A 22,535-nucleotide genomic window follows, 5' to 3' on the forward strand; every position below is an offset into this window, starting at 1 on the left:
CCCATCATCATATGAAGCCCACGGCATTCCAATGACTCCTTGGCCCTCTGTCCAATCCTCTTTTTATCCAAACCCCAACACAAAATGAGAAAAGTTGCCACCAACATATTAATATCCATCATAATCTAATCCAGTATAGTACAACAATTAAGAGTTCAAGCTTAAATTCAATCCATCCAATTGAAATAATTGATGGGTCGGTTTCAAAATTCCTCAATTTTTGGATGAGCCCTCAAATTTGAATGATGATATGGAGGGAGGGGACAATAAAGTAGCAGTGCAATCCATTTCAATTAGTTATGTCAAATCCATCCCCCATTCTTTGATTTTCCTTTTTTCGGATTTGGCCTTCTTTATAGATATAGATATAGATATATATATATATATATTAACTTATTCACTGTCTCCATACATCACGTCTTAATATAATTTGATTCAATCTCTAAACATGGAACCACAACCCAAAGCATAGGTCCATAAGATGAAATTAAAATTTGAAGAGAGAATTTGAGCAATATTTTAAGAAAAGGAAATCCAAGTAAGGGAGGGTGGAAGGGTGGTGGGAGGTGGCATGCTAGTTGGTACCCACCTACCTACCGACTGTAGTGGCGCTTCTTTTTAGCGTCCGGCTGGAGCTGGACCCGGACCCTTGTCTCCACTTCATTCAATGTCAAACACTCCCATTCCCCCATAATACAATAAAATCAAATTCAAATAATTGACCCCAACAACGACCAATTCAATATTATAACTAAACTTAAATTAAAATAACATTTCATTTCATCTCAACTCAAAAAATCTCATTAATCATCATATCATCATCATCATCATCATCATCATCATCATCATCATCATCATCATCAACCCTTCGTAGCAAACTACAAAATACCTAACTTCTCCAAAATCTTATCGCTTCCTTCCCCTCCACTCCCTCTTCTTTTTCCGACCTTTTCTCGAGAAAATCAATTCATCTATTTAATTTGTCAACAAAGGAACAACCTTTTCTCGAGAAAATCAATTCCTCCTATTTAATTTGTCAACAAAGGAAGAAATTGAATTCCATCATTCATCATAACTGGGTTCCTAACTTAATGTACATTCTTTCATAATATTTCTACATCCGCCAAAATTTCTTTTTGCTAAAACAAATAAATAAACACAAAAAATAAACCCTAACACAGAGACAGAGACAGAGACAGAGAGACAAATCATGAGACCACAAACCGCAGCATACCTCGGCGGCGCGTGTTGGCGCCTCAATCACACAAAATTCTCTTCCCTTCACTTTCAATTTCACTCTCTCTCCCTATCCGCTTCTTCAATTTCTTCTTCCGGGTCGGGTAATTTGTTCAAATCCACCCGATCCAAATACCCGCCGTACCCTTTACTCTCTGCCGGACACGCCGATGCTTGTCGCACATGGCTCCGATGCTGGCGTTGCCTTTGCTGATCACCTACCGAACTCTCCAGAGCATCCACTCGAGCTCCCACTTCCGTCGCTTTCTTCCGAATGGAAGCCGCCGACATATCCCCGCCACAACCGCCGCTAATTCCGCGGCCTTCCCCGGCCAACAACTCGGGGAAATTAAGTCTGGCGGAGGGACCTCTGAGGTAAAAGACTGCCGTATCGTAAGCCCTAGCAGCGGCGACAGGAGAAGAGTAAGAGCCGAGCCAAATCCTAGAGCGCTTATTGGGCTCTCTAATCTCAGCCACCCACTTCCCCCACTTCCTCATCCTTATCCCTTTGTAGGGCCTCTGATTGTCAACCCCTCTCTTTCTGGTGGCCTCGCGCCCTGCCTCTGCTACACCGTCCATGGCCGCAGAATCCCAAATCTGAGCTCTCCCCTTGGCTAACCCGAAATCTGAATCTGAATCAGAATCAGAATCAGAATCTTCATGAAAAAAGGAAAAAGGGGGATCGGATTGAGGAGGAACTATGGGCATGAATTTTGCGAAACAAGAGAAAAGGGGTTAAGTTTGGGTTTTGCAACCTCCATTCCCCTTCTTTGCTTTTACTACCCACTGCTATGCTCTACTCCTTTGCCACCAAGTTTGTCATCTCGATTAAGCCTCCACGTTCATTTCCCCCCCTTTTTTTTTTTTTTTTTTTTTTTCCGTATCCGACCAAATTAGAAATTAAAGGTTTATATTTATGTGCGCCTAAACTTAAATTCACCGACAAAATCTCACCTTCTTATCCGTACTTTTCATTTTTCATTTTTCTAAAACTTTTTAACTTTTAATAAATATTATTTTACATATTTAATTTTAACTTACTTTTTCTTATTACTTAGTATAGTGAAATCGAACCGTTAAATAAATTAAGAGAAGGATTATAAAAATATAAAAAAAAAATATTAATTATTTGAGATGAGAAGGAGTATAGTTTGGGATTGAGTGATTGAATAATATTGGAGTATGAAGAGAGGTAGAGTGGATATGATTATGTATTTTAGTAGAAAATATATAATTTAACGTAATTGGTGATAGTGGCGGTGGTGGAGGGATGGTGGGAGTGGGACTGTCATTTTGTGTGGACTTCAAATAATTTTTTATTACTTCATATTTCCATTGTTAGAGTTGATGGTCCACTAAGATTATTCCTATTTTACTAAATTACTTCAAACCCATAAATATGCTCCACTCAATTCATAAACTTTTACTTTATTCTTTTTTTTTTTAAAAAAAATCCATTATTATTATTATCATCATCCTTCGCCTTCAAACACATTCTTATAATTCTAAACCATTCATAAAGACTAAAAAGAAAAAAAAAGTTAAAAACTTATACATTAAATCTCCAGGTTACGAACAGACTATTTTTTACTTTTTATTTTATTAAATTTTTTTGAGCTATGTGCTGTTATGCAGTGAACTAGATTCCACACAAAGATCGATGATACAATTAAATTAATGTTACTATCGTTATTTCATATATTTTTATATTTTTGAAATCATAGAAGGAATGCAGATTATAACAAAAGTTGAGAAGAAGAAAAATTGAAACGTAAAGATAGAAATTAGGTAATGGAGAGGGTGAGAGAAAAATAAATAATGGAAAGAAGAGGGAAGGTCGGTCGGTGGTTGGTGGTTGGTGGTTGGTGGTTGGTGGGCGGATACCGTTGGAGGCGATCGACGATATCTGCGGAAAAACGTTTTGTTTCTCAATCCCTGCTTCTGTTGCCCGTAATTGAGGGTCTTTTTGGGTATTTCACTTCTCATATCCTCTATATTTTCTTAAGCGAAAATTCCTAGATATTCATTAAATTGATATCTTATTTTATGAAGAATAAATCCAAGTTTACTCTTTTTAAAAAAATTAAATAAATAAAAAGGCTTATTTTATGTCTACTTTCAATAACAATAATAATAATAATTTTTTTTCTTTTATTCTTTAATCTTAATCTTGTAATGAGTTCTCTTTTCTTATATATATATATATATATATTTTTGTTAATTTTTAACGTACTTGTTCTTTTTCACGTATTTTCATTCTGAGGAGATCACCACCATAAAATTATTTAAAGTATCAAATACTTAAACTTTAGGGTTCCTATAATTCAGTCACCGTCACATTATTGGTATAAATAGTGACTATCAATTTTTTAAAACATTTTTTAACTATCATATTCTGAGGACAACTCTCATTTAGATGTAGTCTTGATTCATTCCTTTACTATATTTTAAAACTTTAACAAGAAAAGTTTAATAATGAGGAAGAAGAGTCGATAATTAAGTAGTGTCAAGAGGATTTGATCTACTAAGATTTTAATTCTTCCTAAAGTTGAAGCTTTTGTCATGTGATGGAAGTGTCTATAAGGAGACATATCGACAATAAAATTTTAAGTGATTGATGGCTTCCTTTCTCTATGAAATAAAGGGAATTTGATTCTATCAATGGTAACAAGATTCAACATAAGAGGACGAGAGAGACATGGGCCACTCGAACAAGGTGATTAAGATAGGATTCGTAGTAAAAAAATAAAAGGCAACAATCTTTGTGAGATTAAAAAGAAATATACTCATTTATCACGTGATACCTTAAACTGAAACTACGATAAAGCATGACATGACATTTTTTTTTTCTTTTTCAATATTAAGTGATTAATATTTGTTAAGATATCATTACTAGAATAATATTTATATATTTTAAAAATAAATCGTCCAGTCTTTGTTTAAATATCTCTCTATTCTATTAAAAAATTTAGAGGGTCGGGTAGTTTTTTTTTAAATTTTCAATTGACAAAATATTAATTAAAAATGAAGATCAATAATTTTTTTTTTAATGAATTAATGGTTGAAATTACAATAGGTTAGGTACGTCCTTTAATTATTATTTTTATATAAATTGGAAAGAGGAAATAAAGAAAGGTGAAAGCTATATTTATTTTTAGAATTTTGTTATTTGAAAAAGAAAAAAAACATGAACTGCCTTCAAAAGGATGGACATGAAATAAATTAAATTTAAAATATAAAAAAAATAGAAAGCATTAAATAAAGTAGTTGTTGGCCATCGCGGGACGGGCTTCAAAGAAATGGCTTTTAAAAAAGGCCCTCAATTATGAATGCCTCACCTTATTTGACTTTCAACCTTCAAATTTGATAATAACTCCATTTTTATTTCAACGCTATCATTTTCCCTTCCCTTTATTTTTAATGCTCAACCATCAATGCTATCCTTACTTTATAATATAATGAATTAAATTTACTTTATAATCCCCATCTAAAACATGTCCAACATCAACAACAATCGATCAAATTCTAAAGTTCTTTTTTTTTTTGGTTAGAAAATTTGAACATCTTGAAGAAGAATATGAATTCAATGCTTTTGACTGAACCCACTACCATTCAAATTCTGTCTCCCCAATTACTGTATTATTCATTTCAATTTCTTGCGCATGCACAGTACTAACATATTAAAGAATAACAAGCCTGTAGAAGGATACTCCAACCACATGCCCTCCTCTCCCCAGGAGGTGACGAGTACAGAATTGTGCCTTGCAGATGGTTCAATGCTCCAGGTGAACAGGCAGTATCCTGCACCCATTCATTGCAAGTGCACATTTCACACAAGATAACACTGGAATGCTCAGATACCTTTTCGTATAAAAAGCATACTTTCGCTTTAAATCTCTCCTATGAGAAAAAGACTCAATGGGCTGACATGAAAGAATGTAAGCAACAGACCAACACGCCAACTTCGAATGATTATTTACACCAATGAAATAGTATCCTGGAATATCTAAAAAGCAGCACGTCTTGAGAATGGATAGCGATATAAGAATCCAAAATAGTTCAAAGCCATATGGATGATAATGTCGGTAGTGCAGAGTCTTGGTAGAGGTGCGGAAACCTTCTCTTAGCATACGCGTTTTAAAACCTTGAGGGGAAGCCCGAGAGGGAAAGCCCAAAAAGACAATATCTGCTAGCGGTGGGCCTAGGTCTGGCTCTGATACCATTTGTAACAACCCAGTTGTTTTAAGCATATAAATCTTTTGATACCTAGGCTAGGTGTACCTCAAGTAGTCCACTAATAGAACAAATTTCCTATGAGGAGGCTTGAGAAGCATATATTTCTATATTACATCAGCATTTCTTCATCCTTTCAATTTCTAATCTTACATGCAGCAGAGGAGGAGACCCAAAACACTTTCTAACCCCTTGTTATAATTAGTATTAGCAGCTTTAAGAGAGCCACCAATTGAATGACCAGTAATGCTTAAGGTAAAAATAACAAATCAAACTCAGAGTTCCAGATTTCAAATAAATGAAGTGTATGTCAAGAGTTCCCTGAAGTTGTAACTTCAACAGGGCTAAATTCTTCTTCCATGTTCCTTTTGCATATTTCCTTTGATCAATTATATGATTCTCTTATCCAAAAACATGAAAAATACAGAAGCAGGGAACAAGTACTTACATTTACTGCATGCATTGCACCAATGGCAGACTGCTGGTCCGAGAATACAGCAAATGCAAATGGCTGTAACCACACCAAAAGAAAAATGTAAAAAAATGCATGCACTAGGCTAATCAATAAAATATAAGGTCAACCATTAACACAGTAGTCATAGGTATACTGCACATGAGATATTACATTAGATATGAAACTGGAGATTACAGCATCGTATTTGTCAATTGAAAACATGGGATTTTAATATCTCAGTTTATGGTCTCCACAGCTCATAGATTAGTCAAAATCCAGTGACTGTCACATATTACCATTATAACCATCCCAGGACCTGAAATTATATTGACCACCTTAAGAACCCTTAAACAAGAATACCAATAACACAATGCAAGCCTGTTTAGGCATTGCCAACAAAGGATTCAGTTTGCTGTCCTGACAACAAAATATAGATGCCTAACGTACAAGTCACCATTATCCAATTAAATGGTACAAAAGAAAGCAATAGAATTACATGTGTAACATCATGGTCGGAACTTGCATTTGAAGTTTGTGAGTAAGGATTTTGTAACAAGAAATTCTAGCAAAAAGATTCGGATTGGTCAAAGTTGAATTTGAGTTGCACAGGCTAAGGAAATTTCATCCATAAAAATGACACGAGCCATGTCATATTTGTTGTCCACGACATAAAATCTCTGGTACTTCTTGGCTGTGGCAGATAAGTGGGAACACACTGCTTTGATCGACAGGTAATTAGGTTTGTTTCGTTTTTTTTTTTTTTTTTAAATTTGAATTGTGGTTATTTTTTTATGATCTGATTATTATCTCTCTCCAGATTAGAAAAAAGCTTTTTTTTTTTTTTATAATTTATGTTTATAATATACAGAATACTACGATGTATTACTAGATTAAGCAAGATATTCACTCTGTTTCCTTGTATCCTTTCTCAGGTTTCTTATCTCTAAATTAACATTCAAATATCTGATAAAGATGAATATTAAACAAGCCACAACAAACCAGGTCAAAGCTAATTTTGTTCAACCATGATCATCACGAACATCTTCAAAAGCCAAAAACAACAGTAACCTAACCAAAAGTCTGAACCAGTGTTTAATCTCGATCTTTGATATTAAAGCAGTCCAAGTTCACCACTAATAAATATTGCCCTCTTTGAATTTTCACTTCCTAATCCCTCAAGGCCTTAAAAGGCATTTGTTAGGGAAGAAGTTCCACACACTTAAAAATAATGTTTCTCTCCAACCGAAGTGGGATTTCACCCTTTTATTCAGCCGTGAGCCTTTAGAAGCAGAGCTAAGAGCATTTACATGTGTAAGCATCGAGGCACTCAAATTGGAGACTACTCACATTCATAAGAAAAAGAATGCCACAAGGAAAAACAATTTTGAACATCAGAAAAGCAAACTACAACACCTGCGTCGTCTGCGAGGGACTCCGTAGATGAGAGGACTCGTATCCCGGAAACTCCCGGAAGAGATCGTAAATTTCTCGGGGCTTGACATCTTCAGGAAGACCAGCTATGAATAGGGTTCGGACCTCATTGATAGACGCTGCGTGAGGTAAAAAAGGAAAGCCATAGGAAGCGAAGGTGGGAGGCTGTTGAACGAGGTAATGCAGAGACGGCGGTGATGAAGAAGGAGGAACCTGATAATAGGGATAGTGAGGAGCTTCAAGACCAGAAGCCCGCGACGGTAGTGGTGGTGGCGGAAAGTAGCTCGCCATGTCGTCCATCGGAGTGCTGTCCTCTCCGAGGAAGAAAAGAGAGTGCTTCAATTGTGCCAAAACATTGCAATCAAATGGGCTCAGACTAGACGGTAAGCTCCAAACGGCCCAATTTGGAAGATTTAACAATATGGCCCATTATATTTTCCATAAAACATTTAAATGTTTTACAATTTTAACCTCAAATTACAGGTTCTTAATTGCATGTGCATTATTTGGCATGTTGTTGCTTTTTAAAGAGAAAAAAGAGAGGTGGAGGAGAAGCCTTAAGATAGGAAGAGAAGGGATAAGGATGAAAAGAGGCGCGTGGCAAGAGCATCGCTGGACGCACCCGGGCGGACAGACATGGCTAGCTAAAGAGTCAAAAGGACAACCTGGCTTTCAGGCTTCAGCCCATATCATCCCCAGTCTTCATACACATTTGGACTTTAAAATGGAGTTTTACATCAATAATTGCTACATTTAGGAGGTGTGAGAATTGAGAAATAACACCCAATTGTGAGTCACTCACTGACACTACATTTTAAGTTTCATAATGGCCATACCCCTTTCTTTACTACTACTTCACAGACCACACCCAACTCCCTAATAAAGGCCATTAATGAACTAAAAAGCCCCATTTCTGAAGCCTACATATTGATTGCCTCCACTCCTCTCAACAGCCACACCCATGTCTTCAAGTCGAAGACGTTGCGCCCTGAATGTCAGATAAAGCCCTCTGTAATCTGGGAGGATTCCTTACAAACTCCATCAAAGTCTCTACATGGATCATCCCTCCTACGACCTTGACCCAGTGAGTCCGACCGAAATGTACAGTTGATACTTCCTCCTCTTCTTCTCTATTTTGTCATTAAAAGCCACTAGATTCACTGTCCTCTGTCATCACACTCTCTTTAATCTCCATTATCATTTTCAAAACTTGCCACATGGGTGGCCTCTGTTCAGGGGATGTACTACTACACATGCTAGCCACCTCAGTAAGCATTCCAAGTTGGCTACTATCCCCACCATCATCTTCCCTAACTGCCCTTACCCATTCTGGCATATCACTTGGCTCAACAAATGGATGGTTTGATGGATGTCTTCCTGTCAAAAGCTCCAGCAAGAGGACGCCAAAGGCGTATACATCGCTCTTGTGGGTAGCGTTGCGGCTGGATTTCCGAACTTCAGGTGCCTGGTAGCGTGAAGAATCTGGATCTTCAGGGGACTCTGCCAGAACAGAAAGGCCATAGTCTGTGAGGCAGGCCTCGAAGTCTGCTCCTAGGAGCACATTAGTAGACTTCAAGTTGCCATGGATTAACTTAGAAGCTTGATGTATATAAGCAATGCCTTGTGCTAAATCTTCTGCAATCTTCAAGCATGATGTCCAGTGCAGAGGCTTAGCCCTTGCTGATCGTGAACCTACCACCAACACAGTTGATTAAATGCTTCATAATCACGACTAGTTTAACATTCCAGCAAAGTTCTAGACAAATAATAAGAGTGATCATGCAGAATTCAAATACAGTCCAACAGAAAACCATCCTTTTGACCGTTCCAAGATTTTAGAGTGACAAACCATGCGGCCAGAAGTGGAATGCTGGAATTATTCATAGACAAATATTCCGAAATGAAATTTGGACGTTTTCCATATGCAAAGCCTAACAGCAATTCAAAATATGCAATGCAAGACAATTCTGCAACTTTTTTTGGATGGGGGGGAAGGGGCCATGTTAAGATGGATTGAATTTACAGGCAGGCAGCGATTTGGCCTATTCTTTGGCGCATTGCCAGCATTGGCAAAATCGCACAAACAGGCCGAAGGGCATTATTAAAACACCAGAGCTACTGCTGCAACAGTTTGGAAGAACCAGCGTCATATCGACTCATCCAGTGGCAGACAGAGATCTATTATACCATAAATAATCGTGAAATCATAGATGGAGAATAAAAGAGAAAAGAACTCCGCATACTTTATACCCCAATCGGACCCACCGACGTCGGACATTTCTTAATTGGATTCGTGAACCTTGATCACACTCGTGAATTGATCGAAACCCAGAAAGAGAAGTTCAATAGTAAATACTTATTAAGCTTACTCACCGTGAATGAGGTTGTAAAGACTGCCGTTAGGTTGGTAATCGTAAACCACTAATCTCTCTCCCCTGGCTTGAAAGTAGGCCCTAACTGGTACTAAATTGGGATGGCGAAGTGCACCCACTGCTTCCAAATGCCGGTCGAACACTTCGCTGCTCGTTATGGCGGTCTTAGTAGCATCAAGACGCTTCACCGTTACGATTAACTGGTTGCAGAGCACGGCTTTATATGTAGTTCCCATTGTGCCTCTACCTAGTAGCTCGGCCGAAGCCCTCATTAACTGCTCTAAGCTGAATAACTCTGCCTCCCCTTCACAAAATATAAGACACCCACTCTTATGGGCTTTTGGAATTTCTTCAATTTCCTTCACTTTCGCTTGAAATTCGCCCTTCCTGTCGACTCGCTCGTCGATTGCGGAAGCTGTGGAATAACCAATTTCGGGCTCAAACTGCGCAATTGCTGGCTTTGATACAGTTCGTCTTCTTTGGGTTCTGGCTGCTACGAAGAAACATAAAAGACCTGCTACTAAGACTGCGGCGGCCACTGAAAGCCCCAAAATCATATTCGTTTCCTTGTGCTTAGCATGAGAGACTGGAGATTGAACTACGTCCTGTGACTGTGCGCTTTGGACAGAAGGGTGAGATGGAGCGGTGGCATTGGAAGCTTCAAAGAATGGAGCGGGTGAATGACATGCCTTGTTGACGATCTCGCCGCAGAGATCTGGATTCCAGAAAAATGACGACGTGTTGAAACGCGAGAGAGTGGGGGTCACCGGAACTCGCCCGGTGAGATTGTTTCCCGTGACATTGAAGACTTCAAGATATGATTGATTTAAGGGCGGAATAGTTCCATTGAAACCATTCCACTCGAGAAGGAGCGTAATGAGACGGTCCAACGAGGAAAGCCTCAACGGAAGAGGACCGGTGAAGTTGTTGTAGGAAAGATCAAGAGTCTGAAGCCGGTGAAGAGTGAGAATCGACGGCGGAAAAGACCCAACGAAAGAGTTTCGGCCAAGGAACAGAGATTTGAGATTGAAGAGTCCGGATAGGTCAGGAATGGGTCCTTCGAGCGAGTTATTATGCAGGCTGAGGAACCGAAGCTGGTCGAGCTTAGACACAGTGTTTGGAGCCAATATCCCTCGGAGCCCAAACGATTGAAGAACCAAACGAACAACACGACCCTGGACGCACTTCACACCCTGCCATTGACAGTAATCAAACCGCTCATTGAGAGTGTAAAGAAGCTTGTTATCCAAGTCGGCTTTGGACTTGAACGAAAGAAGCGAAACGGCGTCAGACGGCAGCATCAATTCTTCCGGTGGGACAAGCGCCGGCGGCGGAATTTGAAAGGCAAAACTAAACGAGGCGAAATCCGAGAGAGAAAAAAGCAGAACAGAAAATAGAAGTGGAAGGAAAGAGGAGAATGCGGAGGGCTTGGGGTTCATTATCCCGACGGGAGCTCCGAGCCGAGACGGCGGCGGAGAGAAAGAAGGAAGTGATGGAGAAAAAAAAAAAAAAGAAAGTGATGCGGAGCAGCTGGTGGTGTTTGTAAAAAGCACTTTCTGGGGGCAATCACGTGAGGGTGGGTCGCAGGGGATGGAGCAAAATTGTTGGGAAGCGTTTGACTCCATTGACTTCAACTGAAATTCCATTTGTATCAATTATTTTTTCTCTTTTTCCGTTTTATTCATAAATTTATAATTATCGATGTGCATCACAAACAAATTTTTCCCTCAAATTTCTATGAAATGAAATAATATATTTCCCACCCAAAATTTCATGCTAAATTATAAATGGACAAAAATAAGCTATTATAATTTCTCGAGTCACGTTATAACTATTCCACGATCTTAAAATAATATTTAATCAAAAAAATCCCCCCAAAATACGGGGACCCGTTCCCTTCCCATTTCAGTATTTTTATTATATACATAAAATCTTTAATTTTTCGAAATTAAATTCCTTCACTCGTGATGCTGATCGTGATCTCAACGCGTAGAGGAACGCGCGTGCCTTCAAATCGCCAATTTTATGAAAAATAACACATTATAATTTATACCCATCATGCAAATATTGCGTGCCATTCAAATAATAATAATAATAATAATAATAATAATAATAACAATAAAATTAATACCCTATGATGTATTAATTTTATATTTTTGGGTTCAGCAATTTCACCTGAACTTGTTTTTAAAGAAGAAAGTCATTTATTATAGGGTTGTCGCTGGAAGGGATTTTGCTGAGAGGTATTAATTAATCGAACCCACATAAATAATATTCTTTTTTTTTTAGAAAATAGGAACAATTTTATATTTAAAAACCAAAAATCATACCACTTTTGAAATTGTGAAGTTAAATTTAATAAAATTAATAATTTCAATGGTGATTTTTTTGTTCCTAAGCTTAACTTATTATCACTTTATTATGTAAAGTTTGAAATTTAATTTAAATTGAGTGACATGTAATTTTAAAATATAAGGTATAAATATTATAAGAGTATAATATGCCAATTTCCCCTCATGTTATTTAAATATGTCTTTATTTTTCTAATTAGATGCCACCCTTTCTTATTTTTATTTTAATTTTGATTAATAGAGAGATAACTCTAAAATAATACATTTAAATTTTAATTATTATTATTCAAAATATTAATTACTCAAAGGTTAAGATTTAAAGTAAGAAAAAGGGATGTAGGAAAGTTTGGATTGAATTATTGGAACAAAGAATATATTCTTCCATTATTGTTTTTTATGTTCAAACAGACAATTATCATCCCATCGCATTTCTATGGTCAATATATTTCATCCATAATTTTTACATTTCAAATAACCAAAAAATAGCAATGTACTTATACAATAATATACAAATATATAATAAAAAATAAATAAAACCTTAAAAAAAATATATACAAAAGCTGTTTTGATCCTTTTGGGGATTTGTAATTATTAACTTATTGAGAAAAAGTGTAATTAAAAGTCAAGACATGAGGAAGGAAAAAAGTAAATATAATATATTGAATTATTGGTTGGTGATGGCAAAATTATGAAAAACTGGCTATATTTAATATAATCTTATTTTAAGTTGTCTTTATCCGTCAAAGGAAACAATAATTAATATAATTTATGAATTGTTTTATGACAAATCATATCAAATATATCACTTTTAACTCAAGCGCATGGGAAGAATTAGATCGTCAGATCAAGATTTGGAATTTGAATTTCGTATTTGATGTCTTCGACATTTTTCTCCATCACTACTTCTTGCTTTTAAGAGTAAATGTTATCCACACAAGCTAACCCGAGTCATTTCAACATGTTTTACCCTCACTTACATATATTATAGAAAAAATTATAAGAAATTACCCGGTATGTAATTGCTCTAAACAAAACATGTTTAACTATAAAGTTCTTATAATTGAGCTACTGAAAAGAAATGTGTATCTTACTAGTATAAATAGTAATTTTCAATTATTTTAAATTTTTCTTAGTCGTCTAATCCTGAAGATCGCTCTTATTTGAAGTGTTACTTTATGTTATGAATTCCTTTCACATGAGATGGAGAAAAAAAAAAATTTAACACGAGTTTGATGTGATGGATGGAGGGTCCATAATCCATGTTTAAAATGCAACGAGTATAAAAAAATATATTAATGTGTTCTCCCATGAGGGTCACATTAGACTCTAGTTGGGCCACTCCAAAGATTTTACTTTAAAAAACTTTAAGTTGAAAAAAAAAAAAAAAAAAAAAAAAAGAAAAGAAGAAGAAGAACAATGATGATATTTATAATAATATCAATTTTCTTTTTGCAGTATATTAATTTACTTTTTAATTTTTTTTTTCAGCTTGAAGAAATTTGAAATACGAATAAACAAATTGAACTAACAATAAAAGGGGAAATTATTTAGTTATATATAAATTGAGGTTGGTTGAGAAGTAAGAAAAGTGCATGCAATAAGGTAAAGCGACTTTTGGCTTGTAATTAGTTGTTATGTCCCTTCATGGTTCCTAATTTTCCCCCACCCACCCTTCTCCATCGCTAAAATCCTTCTCTCCCAACCAATGCTCATCTGCACCAAACAATGCTCATCTGTGTGTTTAATTCAAAGCAACACTTCCTTATAATCCAACCCAAAACTTCTCAACATCATCGCTCACTCCTTCTTCCCATACCAATCCATTCAAAAAAATGAAACCCAATGCCAACAACACCAGCCTCATTCTCCTTCACCCTTACATCCAAAAACAAGGCACCTCCTCCAAGATTTGGCTTCTCGCCTGCCTCTCCTTCTTCACTCTAGCCTTTCTCCTCCTCCTCCTCCTTGTCTGTACTCGTCCCTCCACTCCCATCACTGCCGCCTCCGTCGTCTCCTCCTCCACCACCACCACCACCCCTCTACCCACCACTGTCATCAACACCCTTCTCTACTACGCCTCAAAATCCAATGACTCCTTCCACATGTCCCACTCCGAGCTCAAACCCATTTCCGACGTCCTTCGAAAATGCTCCACTCCATGTAATTTCCTCATCTTCGGATTGACCCAAGAGACCCTTCTCTGGAAAGCCCTCAACCACAATGGCCGCACCGTTTTCATCGATGAGAATCGCTACTATGCCGCCTTCTTTGAAGAGAAACACCCCGAAATCGACGCCTACGATGTGCAGTACACCACGAAGAGAAGCGAATTGAAGGAGCTGATCACGACGGTTAGAGAGCAGACACGGAACGAGTGCCGTCCCGTACAGAATCTTTTGTTTTCAGAATGCAGGCTGGGCCTCAACGACCTTCCGAACCACGTGTACGAGGTTGATTGGGACGTGATTCTGGTGGATGGACCACGTGGAGACTGGCCAGACGCGCCAGGACGGATGTCTGCCATTTACACAGCGGGGGTTCTGGCGAGAAGCAAAAAAGGAGGGAACCTGAAAACGCATGTTTTTGTGCACGATTTTAACGGCGAAGTAGAGAGAGTTTGCAGTGAGGAGTTTCTATGCAGTCAAAATTTGGTGGAGGCGAGTGACACGCTTGGACATTACGTAGTTGAGAGAATGGATGAGAATTGTTTCCAGTTTTGTCATAATACGATGTCGTTCAGGTCGTAGTGATGATGGGTTTCTGTGTTTATTTACAATAATAAGCCTGGCGGCGTTGTGGGCGGACGCAGAAGTTGGTTTTCATGGAACGGGAATCACTATTCTATTTATGTGGCTTTGATTCATATTTTGAAATTAGTTTTTTTTTTTTTTTTTTTTTTTTTTTTTTTTTTTTATTGCTATTATTGTTTGAAGGTTGGATCTTCCACACTGTGACTTCTTCAAGTCTATGGCTTTAGTCAACCTCCTCTTTCATTAATTACATATAATTAATACCCATTTTTTATATTTACCATTCTCCACCCGTTTTGCTAAGGAATACAAGGGTTTAGTTGGTATTGGCATAAAAAAAGCAACAAAAATCCAAATCAAGAAAAAGGATAAAGCCATCCTACTCCAGTTAATACCAAATCCACAATCTTGGGGCCTTTTTTTTAAAAAAAAAATATCAATAATAAGTAAACAAATTCACATTGTCCAATAAAAGAGACGGAGATTAATATATATGTATATTATGATAAATAATGTGGAAAAAAACTGACCGTCAGATCTCCTTTGAGATGTTGGAGGTTTTGGGTACGTTGAGGGTGTGATTGTGCTCGCCTTCGTAGGTGACCACTAGAATTGCCGGATCGTCTACGGCCCGTTCTACGTGTTTGCGGGCTGGACACCCTCTCATGCTGCTACACTTGTAATACCCCCTGTTTTAAATAATTATTTAATGGATTAAAGAGAGAAGAAGAATGAGAAGAGAGAGCGGTGGTTTTGTTCGGAAAAGTCAACAAAAATGGGGAAAACTTAAAAAGAAAAAGAAATGTAAAAAATGTGCCTCGGATGTGGAGACCCTTTAATCGCCTTTTGACCATATTTTCTCCATGAATAATCGTCCGCTGGGATATCCGCCGTTTTCAAGCTTATCGCCGCCATCCTCACAACTCTCTTCACCCTCAATTTTCTGCCATCCAAATTATGTTAAATCGTTCATCGTTATCTTTTTTTTTTTTATTTTTTTATTTTTTTATTTTTTTTTACATAATTAATTAATGAAATCTATAAGAGAAAGAAAGAGAGAGTGACCTGTTCTTCGAACAGTGGCATCGGCCGGAGGAAGAAACAAGGTCGACGGCGGGGAGAGGAGCTCTTCGGAAGCGGGCGTGGCCGACCCGGCTCCGACCCATGAGAGAAATGATCTTCTTACACTTGGAGACAGCATCGGTAGGGAAATCGAGGGTGGAATTGGAATGATTAGAATTGGGGGATTGAATAGAGGGCGAGGGTTGGTAGGCATTGGAGCACACTCGGATGAGCTGGTCGACGCTGTCGTAGGCGGAGGCGGATTCTTGAACTGCGTTGGCTTCCATATTGTTGGTGGTGGAGTCGGAGAGCGGGGAGAGCTGGGGCACGAGCTCCATCGCCATATCTACAGACCCATCAAACACTTGGGGCCTAAGAAAAAGAAAAAGATTTGATAAAGGAGGAGCGGGACAGTCTTTGTGGTCAAAATGGTTTCTCAATTTCGGCTATTAAACTCTAATACACCCACTTTCTTCTCAAATCTTCCTCCAATTTTTTTTTTTTTTTTTTTTTTTTTTTAATTCTTAATTTTATTTTCTTTCCTTGAATTACCCCTTCCAAATTTCAAAACAAACTCGGCATCCGATGCTTGATGTCCAGAACCTTGACCTGTGGTTTTAAGTGGGGGCCACAAAAGTTAATCCCGTTTAGAATCTGTATGTGAAACAACAAAAGGACAAACATATGATCTTTGACTCTTATATATAGCCACGTGTCACTGATCCCATCCCAACTAACCTCCACGTCGAATACAGCCCCTTCAGTGGACTTTCGTGAATCTATTTTCCACTGTTTTTTAATTAAACATTTATTTGTTATTGTCAAGAAATTAAAACAAGTATTTCTAAATCAATATAAACATTTAACATTTATTTGTTATTGTAAAAAGTTTTATCTTTAAACTCATCGCTAAAATAACCAAACAAATTTGGATGATTTATGTATTGGCTTTCAGAGTAATTAAAACAATAAACACTCGGAAATAGATAAAAGACTTGTTGACTTATATTTATTGTTGGGATGATTTATTTAAATTATTCACTTACATTGCAACTTACGTTACTAAAATCACAAATAATTGTATAAAACATTTTCAAATATTAAACAAATATAATAAATGTAGAGCATTAAAAGTAAATGGAGTCAAATTTGAAATTAGAACCTACACTAACTGTGTGGACCATGTGGTAGGTTGTAATATCAGGATGTATAAAGTCGACAGACTAATAAATTCACCTCCAAGAACTTCCTATTTTATTTACAATAATTTATGTATAATTTTTTTAGGTTACTTTTAATATTAGTATGTATATATTTTTTTTAAAATTGGAATTTAGTTTGTTAGAATTAATCTTTATAGTTTGTTAAACATTATTATATTATGATGGTACGATTTTGAAGGGTCATTAGGTCGATTTGAATACTACATTCGTTGGAAGGGGAACAAAACATTTCTTACAAAACGTGAAAATCTCTCCCTACTAGACATGTTTAAAAATTGTGAGGCTGACCACGATACGTAATGGGTCAAAATGGATAATATCTGTTAGTAGTAGGCTTAGGCTGTTCCAGTGAAATCCCACATCGGTTGGCGATGAGAATGAAACATTCCTTATAAGGATGTTGAAACCTCTCTCTAGTAGAGCTAAACATCGGGTGGTGTGTCAACGACGATTAGCAGCAAAATCAAATAATGAAAACAATCCTCAAACGATTCTTTAATCTTTCCAACTCTGCCCGGGAAGTGGGAAGTTGCTATAGTGGGCCTGGAACTATGTTCATTTGGGCCTTTTCCTTCAATTATGAGTTGGGTCCAACTGGAGGCCCACATCAATCATAGCCCGGAATCTGAATCCCGGGCCTGGTCCAAGTTCGGACTTGATGGTTTATTTTTGTATTGCATCAAAACTTCGTTAGTAACAAAAAAAAAAAAAAAAAAAAAAAAAAAAAAAAAAAAGAAAGAAAAGAAAACCTTTTTCATTTTATTATTTTAAAATCATTATCAAATATTATGTATAATAATGAAGCTCAGAGTTGTATTTAAAGTTCTTGCGGTAAAGAATGACTATTATTTAGGGATTCCAAAGTGAACTTCCATTATCTTTATAACTATGAATTTGATACTCATTGGATAATTGAAGATATCAAAAGCATTAAAGAGGTTATGTAAGCAAAAAAGGAGGAAATAATGGCAATCAAGCTGTTCATGAATGACTGTGTACCCCTCACAAAAACTTCCTCTCAATTAACCTAAAGAAAAATGATTTATTTGTTCTTTTGTTCCTTTTTCAACTCTAGAAAAACGTGAGGAAAATGAGAGGTAAAGGGAAATAAATGCATAATATATTGCATGGATGTTGGTTGCCTCGTTTCCAAGGAATCAGAAAGGCAGTTGAATTGATGTAAAGGTTTTACCAAACCCTTTGGTTTATTTTGGGAATTTTTAAAGGTAGATTTATGTTTAGTGTGATTATCACGTTTGTTTAAGACATGTTGTGAATGGTTGTTGCATGCCAAAATGCTTGTGTTATATCACTTTGTTATTTTTCTTTACCACTTTTCTGGTATAGTTTCTTTAATGAAATACCTGAAATGCCTCCTAATGTAACATAGGGGATGTGATTGGTCACTAATACTTTCTACTCGGAGTTATAAGTTACCAAGCTGTTGTGTTGCCTTTTTGGCTTATAGCCTCTAACATTACTTTTTTCATTTCTCTCAAATATTGTTTTCAAACTCTCTTTCTAATATCTTTCTCGACCCCATTTTCTAAAACATTAAGGAACTAAAAGTTTGAGTTTATATCGTCGAAGGCGACTCAATTTCCAATTAGTTGACTCATTCAATAGTAAGAATGTCATGTCGAGTAAGAGTGCAAGGTCCTTTTTTATTTTTTTTACCAAACCCTTTGTTCTATGATTGATTGCTTGTAATTTCTGCAAATTCTCCATTTTTTGTTGGAGATTTTGTAGTTACAAAGCCTATATTTGGAGTATGAATGGGGCAGAAAATGGTATGTAGAAACTCCAATCAATATATGTAGGGTTTCATTTGTAAGTCCAAGGTTTGATGCATATGGCTTGATAGGTAAGTGTTAGTTACCATAATTTTATTGCACGCATCAAACAATTATATCACAAAATAAACTTGAATCTTAAATGCCTTCAAAGGAATTTGGTTGTCTGGAAACTAAGTTCAACAAAATAGTTTCTTCTTTTAGCAAGACGAAGAGGAAGAAGAAAAAAAAAAAAACGATTCTTTATACTGGAGCTTGGCACAGTCGAGCAATCATTTCATGGTGAATTTAAAGAAGAGCTTGCTATTCAATTCTTTATTCGATTGCTTAGAAAGTAAAAAGGGAATTCTTTTTTGAATTCTGTATTCTACTTGCTACTGTTCGAATCCGGCGTGATCCAACTGTGGGCTGCGCCCATGGCTTGCGTTTGAACCTCTACTTTGCTTCTTTTCTATTGCTAATGCGGCCTGTTTCGGGAATTTGGTCGAGCATCTGGGGCCCTTTCGAGTTGGCCTAATATCGCCTTCTTCACTCAGTGTGTGCGTCTGCGTCAAACAAGAATCAGATGAAGACATTACTCAAGCTTTTCATTCTTAATCTCAAAGAAATTCTCCTCTTTTCTGCTCTAATCATCAACGCCTTTACCTATTCTCTTGCTATCTTTACAAGCCAAATTGAATCTCAACTTTTAAAGGAACATTAGAAACAACCCCTTTTCCGCGATTCGTCCAATTCTTGGGACCCAACCCATTATCGTTTTCCTTTTGCTGTTGTCAAGGGAGGGTTAGTGGGGGCAAACCCAGAATATGAAGCTTTCTGCATTGCAGCAGACATATGCTGCCCGTCGGGCTAATAGCTTCAGAGGGTCGTCCTTGGATTCGTCGGCGGATAGTCCAATCAAGTCGTCAGCCGGGATTTTGTGGCTGATTCTTCATGGGTTTTGTTGTCTCATAAGTCTTGTACTTGGATTTCGCTTCTCTCGTCTTGTATTTTTCCTTTTCTTCTCTACTTCCAACCCCACTACCCTCTACTTGACTCCTTTTCGATCTGTTACAAACCTCAACATTCACTCTACTTCGCTTCCAAATCCGATTGTAAATAAGACGACGCCTGCGACCATTTCCACTTCGAGTAGCCGCGTGGTTGTTGGGAGGCATGGAATCCGAATCCGGCCATGGCCACATCCAAACCCAATTGAAGTTATGAAGGCTCACCAAATCATTGAGACGGTACAGAGGGAACAGAGGCGTCAATTCGGGGTCAAGAATCCACGGAAGATAATTGCTATAACTCCAACTTATGTGCGGACTTTACAGGCTCTCCACATGACTGGCGTTATGCACTCGCTGATGTTGGTCCCTTACCCGCTGGTTTGGATCGTGGTGGAGGCCGGTGGAATCACCAATGAGACTGCTTCAATTCTTGCTCAGCCTGGGCTGGAGACTATCCACGTTGGGTTCAATCAGCGGATGCCGAATTCTTGGGAGAGTAGGCATCGAATTGAGGCTCATATGAGGCTTCATGCCTTGAGGTTGTTTCTCCATACCTGCCTTTTTCCATTAATTGCTTCATGTTTTCTTGTGCTCCAGTACGATTTGACTGCATATGATTTAGTTAGTAAGCTATTAATGGCGGGGAAAGAAGGTAAAATGATCAAAGTTTGTGGAAGATGATGATGGTGTTTTTCTTAGCCACTATTTTCTCTTAATATGACCGACCATTACAGGTTGGTTTTAGAATATGAAATTGATCATGTAGGTATGGAATAATGCAGAATTGTGAGCAAAATGATGCTGGATGGAACTGTGATATTTGTGGATGACAGTAATATGTATAGTATGGAGTTTTTTGATGAAATCCAGAACGTGAAGTGGTTTGGTGCTCTGTCTGTTGGGATTATTGTTCTGTCTGATAAACAAGATGAATTATCAGAGGAGGTGGAGAAGCCATCAATCCCTGCTCAGGGTCCTGCTTGCAATTCTTCCAATAAGTTGGTTGGTTGGCATACCTTCAATGCGCTTCCATATGCTGGAAAGAGTGCTAAATTCATTGGTGACAAGATATCAGTTCTTCCGAGGAAGCTGGAGTGGTCTGGGTTTGTGTTGAATTCCAAGTTGCTATGGAAAGATGCAGAAGATAAGCCAGAATGGGTTAATGATTTTGATACATTGGATGTCGGTGACGAGGCTTTAGAGAGTCCACTATTTCTTTTGAAGGATGCATCGATGGTTGAGCCTCTTGGAAGTTGTGGCCGCCAAGTTTTGGTCTGGTGGCTCAGAGTTGAAGCTCGTTTCGATAGCAAATTTCCTCATGGGTTAGTATTTTCTTCCTCGCCTTCAAACTCACTACTCGTCGATGGTGTGTTATTTGACTTTCCTTTTCGAGTTTTCCTTCGAAGTTTTTAAAACATCTGCTAGGAAGAAAGTTTCCACACCGTACCCTTAAAGAATGTTTCATTCTCTTCCCCAATCGATGTGGGGTCTCACAATCCACCCTCCTTTGGGATCCAGCGTCTTGCTACTCATTCCCTTCTCCAATCGATGTGGGACCCCAATCAATCTCCTTCGGGACCCAACGTCCTAGCTGGCACACCATCTCGTGTCCACCGACCTTTGGGGCTTAGTCTCTTCGCTGGCATATCACCCGACGTCTGGCTCTGATACATTTGTAACTGCTCAATTCCATCGTTAGCAGATATTGTCCTCTTTGGACTTTCTCTTTTATGTCTTTCTTCAAGGTTTTTAAAACGCTTCTGGTAGTGAAAGATTTCCACACCCTTATAAAGAATGTTTCGTTCTCCACCCAAACCATGTGTGATCTCACACCTTCCTAACTACCTATTGCTTGCGTGAAATTCATTGTTTTGAGTCAATCTGTTTCCAATATGGTACTGAGATTTTAATACCATTAAAGACAACTTAGAATGAATGTTTATCTAGATTTGATGGTTTAAATAGGTGGTTAATTGAGCCTCCTTTAGAGATTAATGTACCTGCAAAACGGACACCATGGCCGGATGTTCCTCCTGAGCTCCCAACTGATGAAAAAGCTGTGATAATCAAGCAAGAAGAAACATCTAAGCATCCTGCAAAGACTCATTCATCCAGATCCAGAAGAAGTTCTCGAAGCAAGAGAAAGCGGCAGGAACCAAAGTGATTGATACTCGAATCAAACCTGAGAGAGACATTCTGAGAACTCAAAAAGATGCTCATAACACGTCCATGATGTTTCTGCAGTTCAAAGATTGGATGGTATGAATTCAATGGGGAATGTCAATCAGGACAGGCAGGCTGTATAATAGTAGGCCCATCTATACAAACAATTCAGTTTTGATTTCAGACTCTGTTACACTTTTAAATTTTTTTCTTCATTAAGGGGTGATTGATGTAGAAGGGAATTTGTAGCTGCGTTACTGCAGCAAAGCTTGTATTCATTATCTTTCTCAAATTTATACGTGATGCTCATGAACAAACAAAAGTTACTGAACTCAACTGTCTTCCATTTTGAATTGGAGATTATGAACTCCTCATACTTCTTATTTGGCCATTTATCAAAACAGAGATTACTTCTCTCATTTCACTCTAACCGTATAACAATCCAAGCCCACCGCTATTAAATGTTGTCCGTTGT

At 37.6% G+C, this 22,535-nt stretch overlaps 5 protein-coding genes and 1 non-coding gene across 6 annotated transcripts; 2 read left to right on the plus strand and 4 right to left on the minus strand.

Annotated features, from left to right (window-relative positions):
* Positions 1-1,049: 1,049 nt before the first annotated feature.
* LOC111781366 (ethylene-responsive transcription factor ERF011) lies at positions 1,050-2,108 on the minus strand. Its single transcript, XM_023661917.2, has one exon. It carries the CDS (start codon positions 1,942-1,944, stop codon positions 1,294-1,296), a length of 651 nt encoding a protein of 216 aa, XP_023517685.2. The 5' UTR covers positions 1,945-2,108; the 3' UTR covers positions 1,050-1,293.
* A 2,649-nt stretch (positions 2,109-4,757) lies between these two features.
* Positions 4,758-7,852, minus strand: LOC111781367 (uncharacterized). The gene is made up of 3 exons (XR_015414435.1): positions 7,337-7,852; positions 5,918-5,980; positions 4,758-5,037 (listed from the first exon to the last, which is right to left on the minus strand). It is a non-coding gene; the product is annotated as an uncharacterized LOC111781367 (transcript).
* A 151-nt stretch (positions 7,853-8,003) lies between these two features.
* Positions 8,004-11,372, minus strand: LOC111781360 (putative inactive receptor kinase At5g67200). Its single transcript, XM_023661905.2, has 2 exons — positions 9,728-11,372; positions 8,004-9,046 (listed from the first exon to the last, which is right to left on the minus strand). Exons 1-2 carry the CDS (start codon positions 11,370-11,372, stop codon positions 8,496-8,498), a joined length of 2,196 nt encoding a protein of 731 aa, XP_023517673.2. The 3' UTR covers positions 8,004-8,495.
* A 2,377-nt stretch (positions 11,373-13,749) lies between these two features.
* On the plus strand, positions 13,750-14,899 carry IRX15-L (IRREGULAR XYLEM protein (DUF579)). Its single transcript, XM_023661689.2, has one exon. The coding sequence runs from the start codon at positions 13,910-13,912 to the stop codon at positions 14,822-14,824; it is 915 nt and encodes a 304-aa protein (XP_023517457.2). The 5' UTR covers positions 13,750-13,909; the 3' UTR covers positions 14,825-14,899.
* Positions 14,900-14,986: 87 nt separating this feature from the next.
* Positions 14,987-16,354, minus strand: LOC111781217 (putative WRKY transcription factor 7). Its single transcript, XM_023661690.2, has 3 exons — positions 15,893-16,354; positions 15,645-15,770; positions 14,987-15,516 (listed from the first exon to the last, which is right to left on the minus strand). The coding sequence occupies exons 1-3, from the start codon at positions 16,231-16,233 to the stop codon at positions 15,360-15,362; spliced, it is 624 nt and encodes a 207-aa protein (XP_023517458.2). The 5' UTR covers positions 16,234-16,354; the 3' UTR covers positions 14,987-15,359.
* Positions 16,355-19,222: 2,868 nt separating this feature from the next.
* Positions 19,223-22,427, plus strand: LOC111781687 (beta-1,4-xylosyltransferase IRX14). The gene is made up of 3 exons (XM_023662373.2): positions 19,223-20,436; positions 20,680-21,219; positions 21,863-22,427. Exons 1-3 carry the CDS (start codon positions 19,712-19,714, stop codon positions 22,059-22,061), a joined length of 1,464 nt encoding a protein of 487 aa, XP_023518141.1. The 5' UTR covers positions 19,223-19,711; the 3' UTR covers positions 22,062-22,427.
* The last annotated feature ends 108 nt before the right edge of the window (positions 22,428-22,535 follow it).

This window comes from Cucurbita pepo, chromosome 19 (assembly GCF_057944985.1).
Source record: "Cucurbita pepo subsp. pepo isolate OVF chromosome 19, ASM5794498v1, whole genome shotgun sequence".
Classification (NCBI taxonomy): Eukaryota; Viridiplantae; Streptophyta; class Magnoliopsida; order Cucurbitales; family Cucurbitaceae; genus Cucurbita; species Cucurbita pepo.

Bases quoted from the DNA above. Each gene is read 5' to 3' on its own strand.
- LOC111781366 (XM_023661917.2), bottom strand. From the start codon at position 1,944: ATGCCCATAGTTCCTCCTCAATCCGATCCCCCTTTTTCCTTTTTTCAT.
- LOC111781360 (XM_023661905.2), bottom strand. From the start codon at position 11,372: ATGGAATTTCAGTTGAAGTCAATGGAGTCAAACGCTTCCCAACAATTT. The intron at 9,047-9,727 runs GTGAGTAAGCTT...TGTTGGTGGTAG, and splicing joins TCTTTACAACCTCATTCACG to GTTCACGATCAGCAAGGGCT.
- IRX15-L (XM_023661689.2), top strand. From the start codon at position 13,910: ATGAAACCCAATGCCAACAACACCAGCCTCATTCTCCTTCACCCTTAC.
- LOC111781217 (XM_023661690.2), bottom strand. From the start codon at position 16,233: ATGGCGATGGAGCTCGTGCCCCAGCTCTCCCCGCTCTCCGACTCCACC. The intron at 15,771-15,892 runs GTCACTCTCTCT...TTTGGATGGCAG, and splicing joins TGCCACTGTTCGAAGAACAG to AAAATTGAGGGTGAAGAGAG. The intron at 15,517-15,644 runs GCACATTTTTTA...TATTTAAAACAG, and splicing joins AAAGGGTCTCCACATCCGAG to GGGGTATTACAAGTGTAGCA.
- LOC111781687 (XM_023662373.2), top strand. From the start codon at position 19,712: ATGAAGCTTTCTGCATTGCAGCAGACATATGCTGCCCGTCGGGCTAAT. The intron at 20,437-20,679 runs GTTGTTTCTCCA...GGAATAATGCAG, and splicing joins ATGAGGCTTCATGCCTTGAG to AATTGTGAGCAAAATGATGC. The intron at 21,220-21,862 runs GTTAGTATTTTC...TGGTTTAAATAG, and splicing joins GATAGCAAATTTCCTCATGG to GTGGTTAATTGAGCCTCCTT.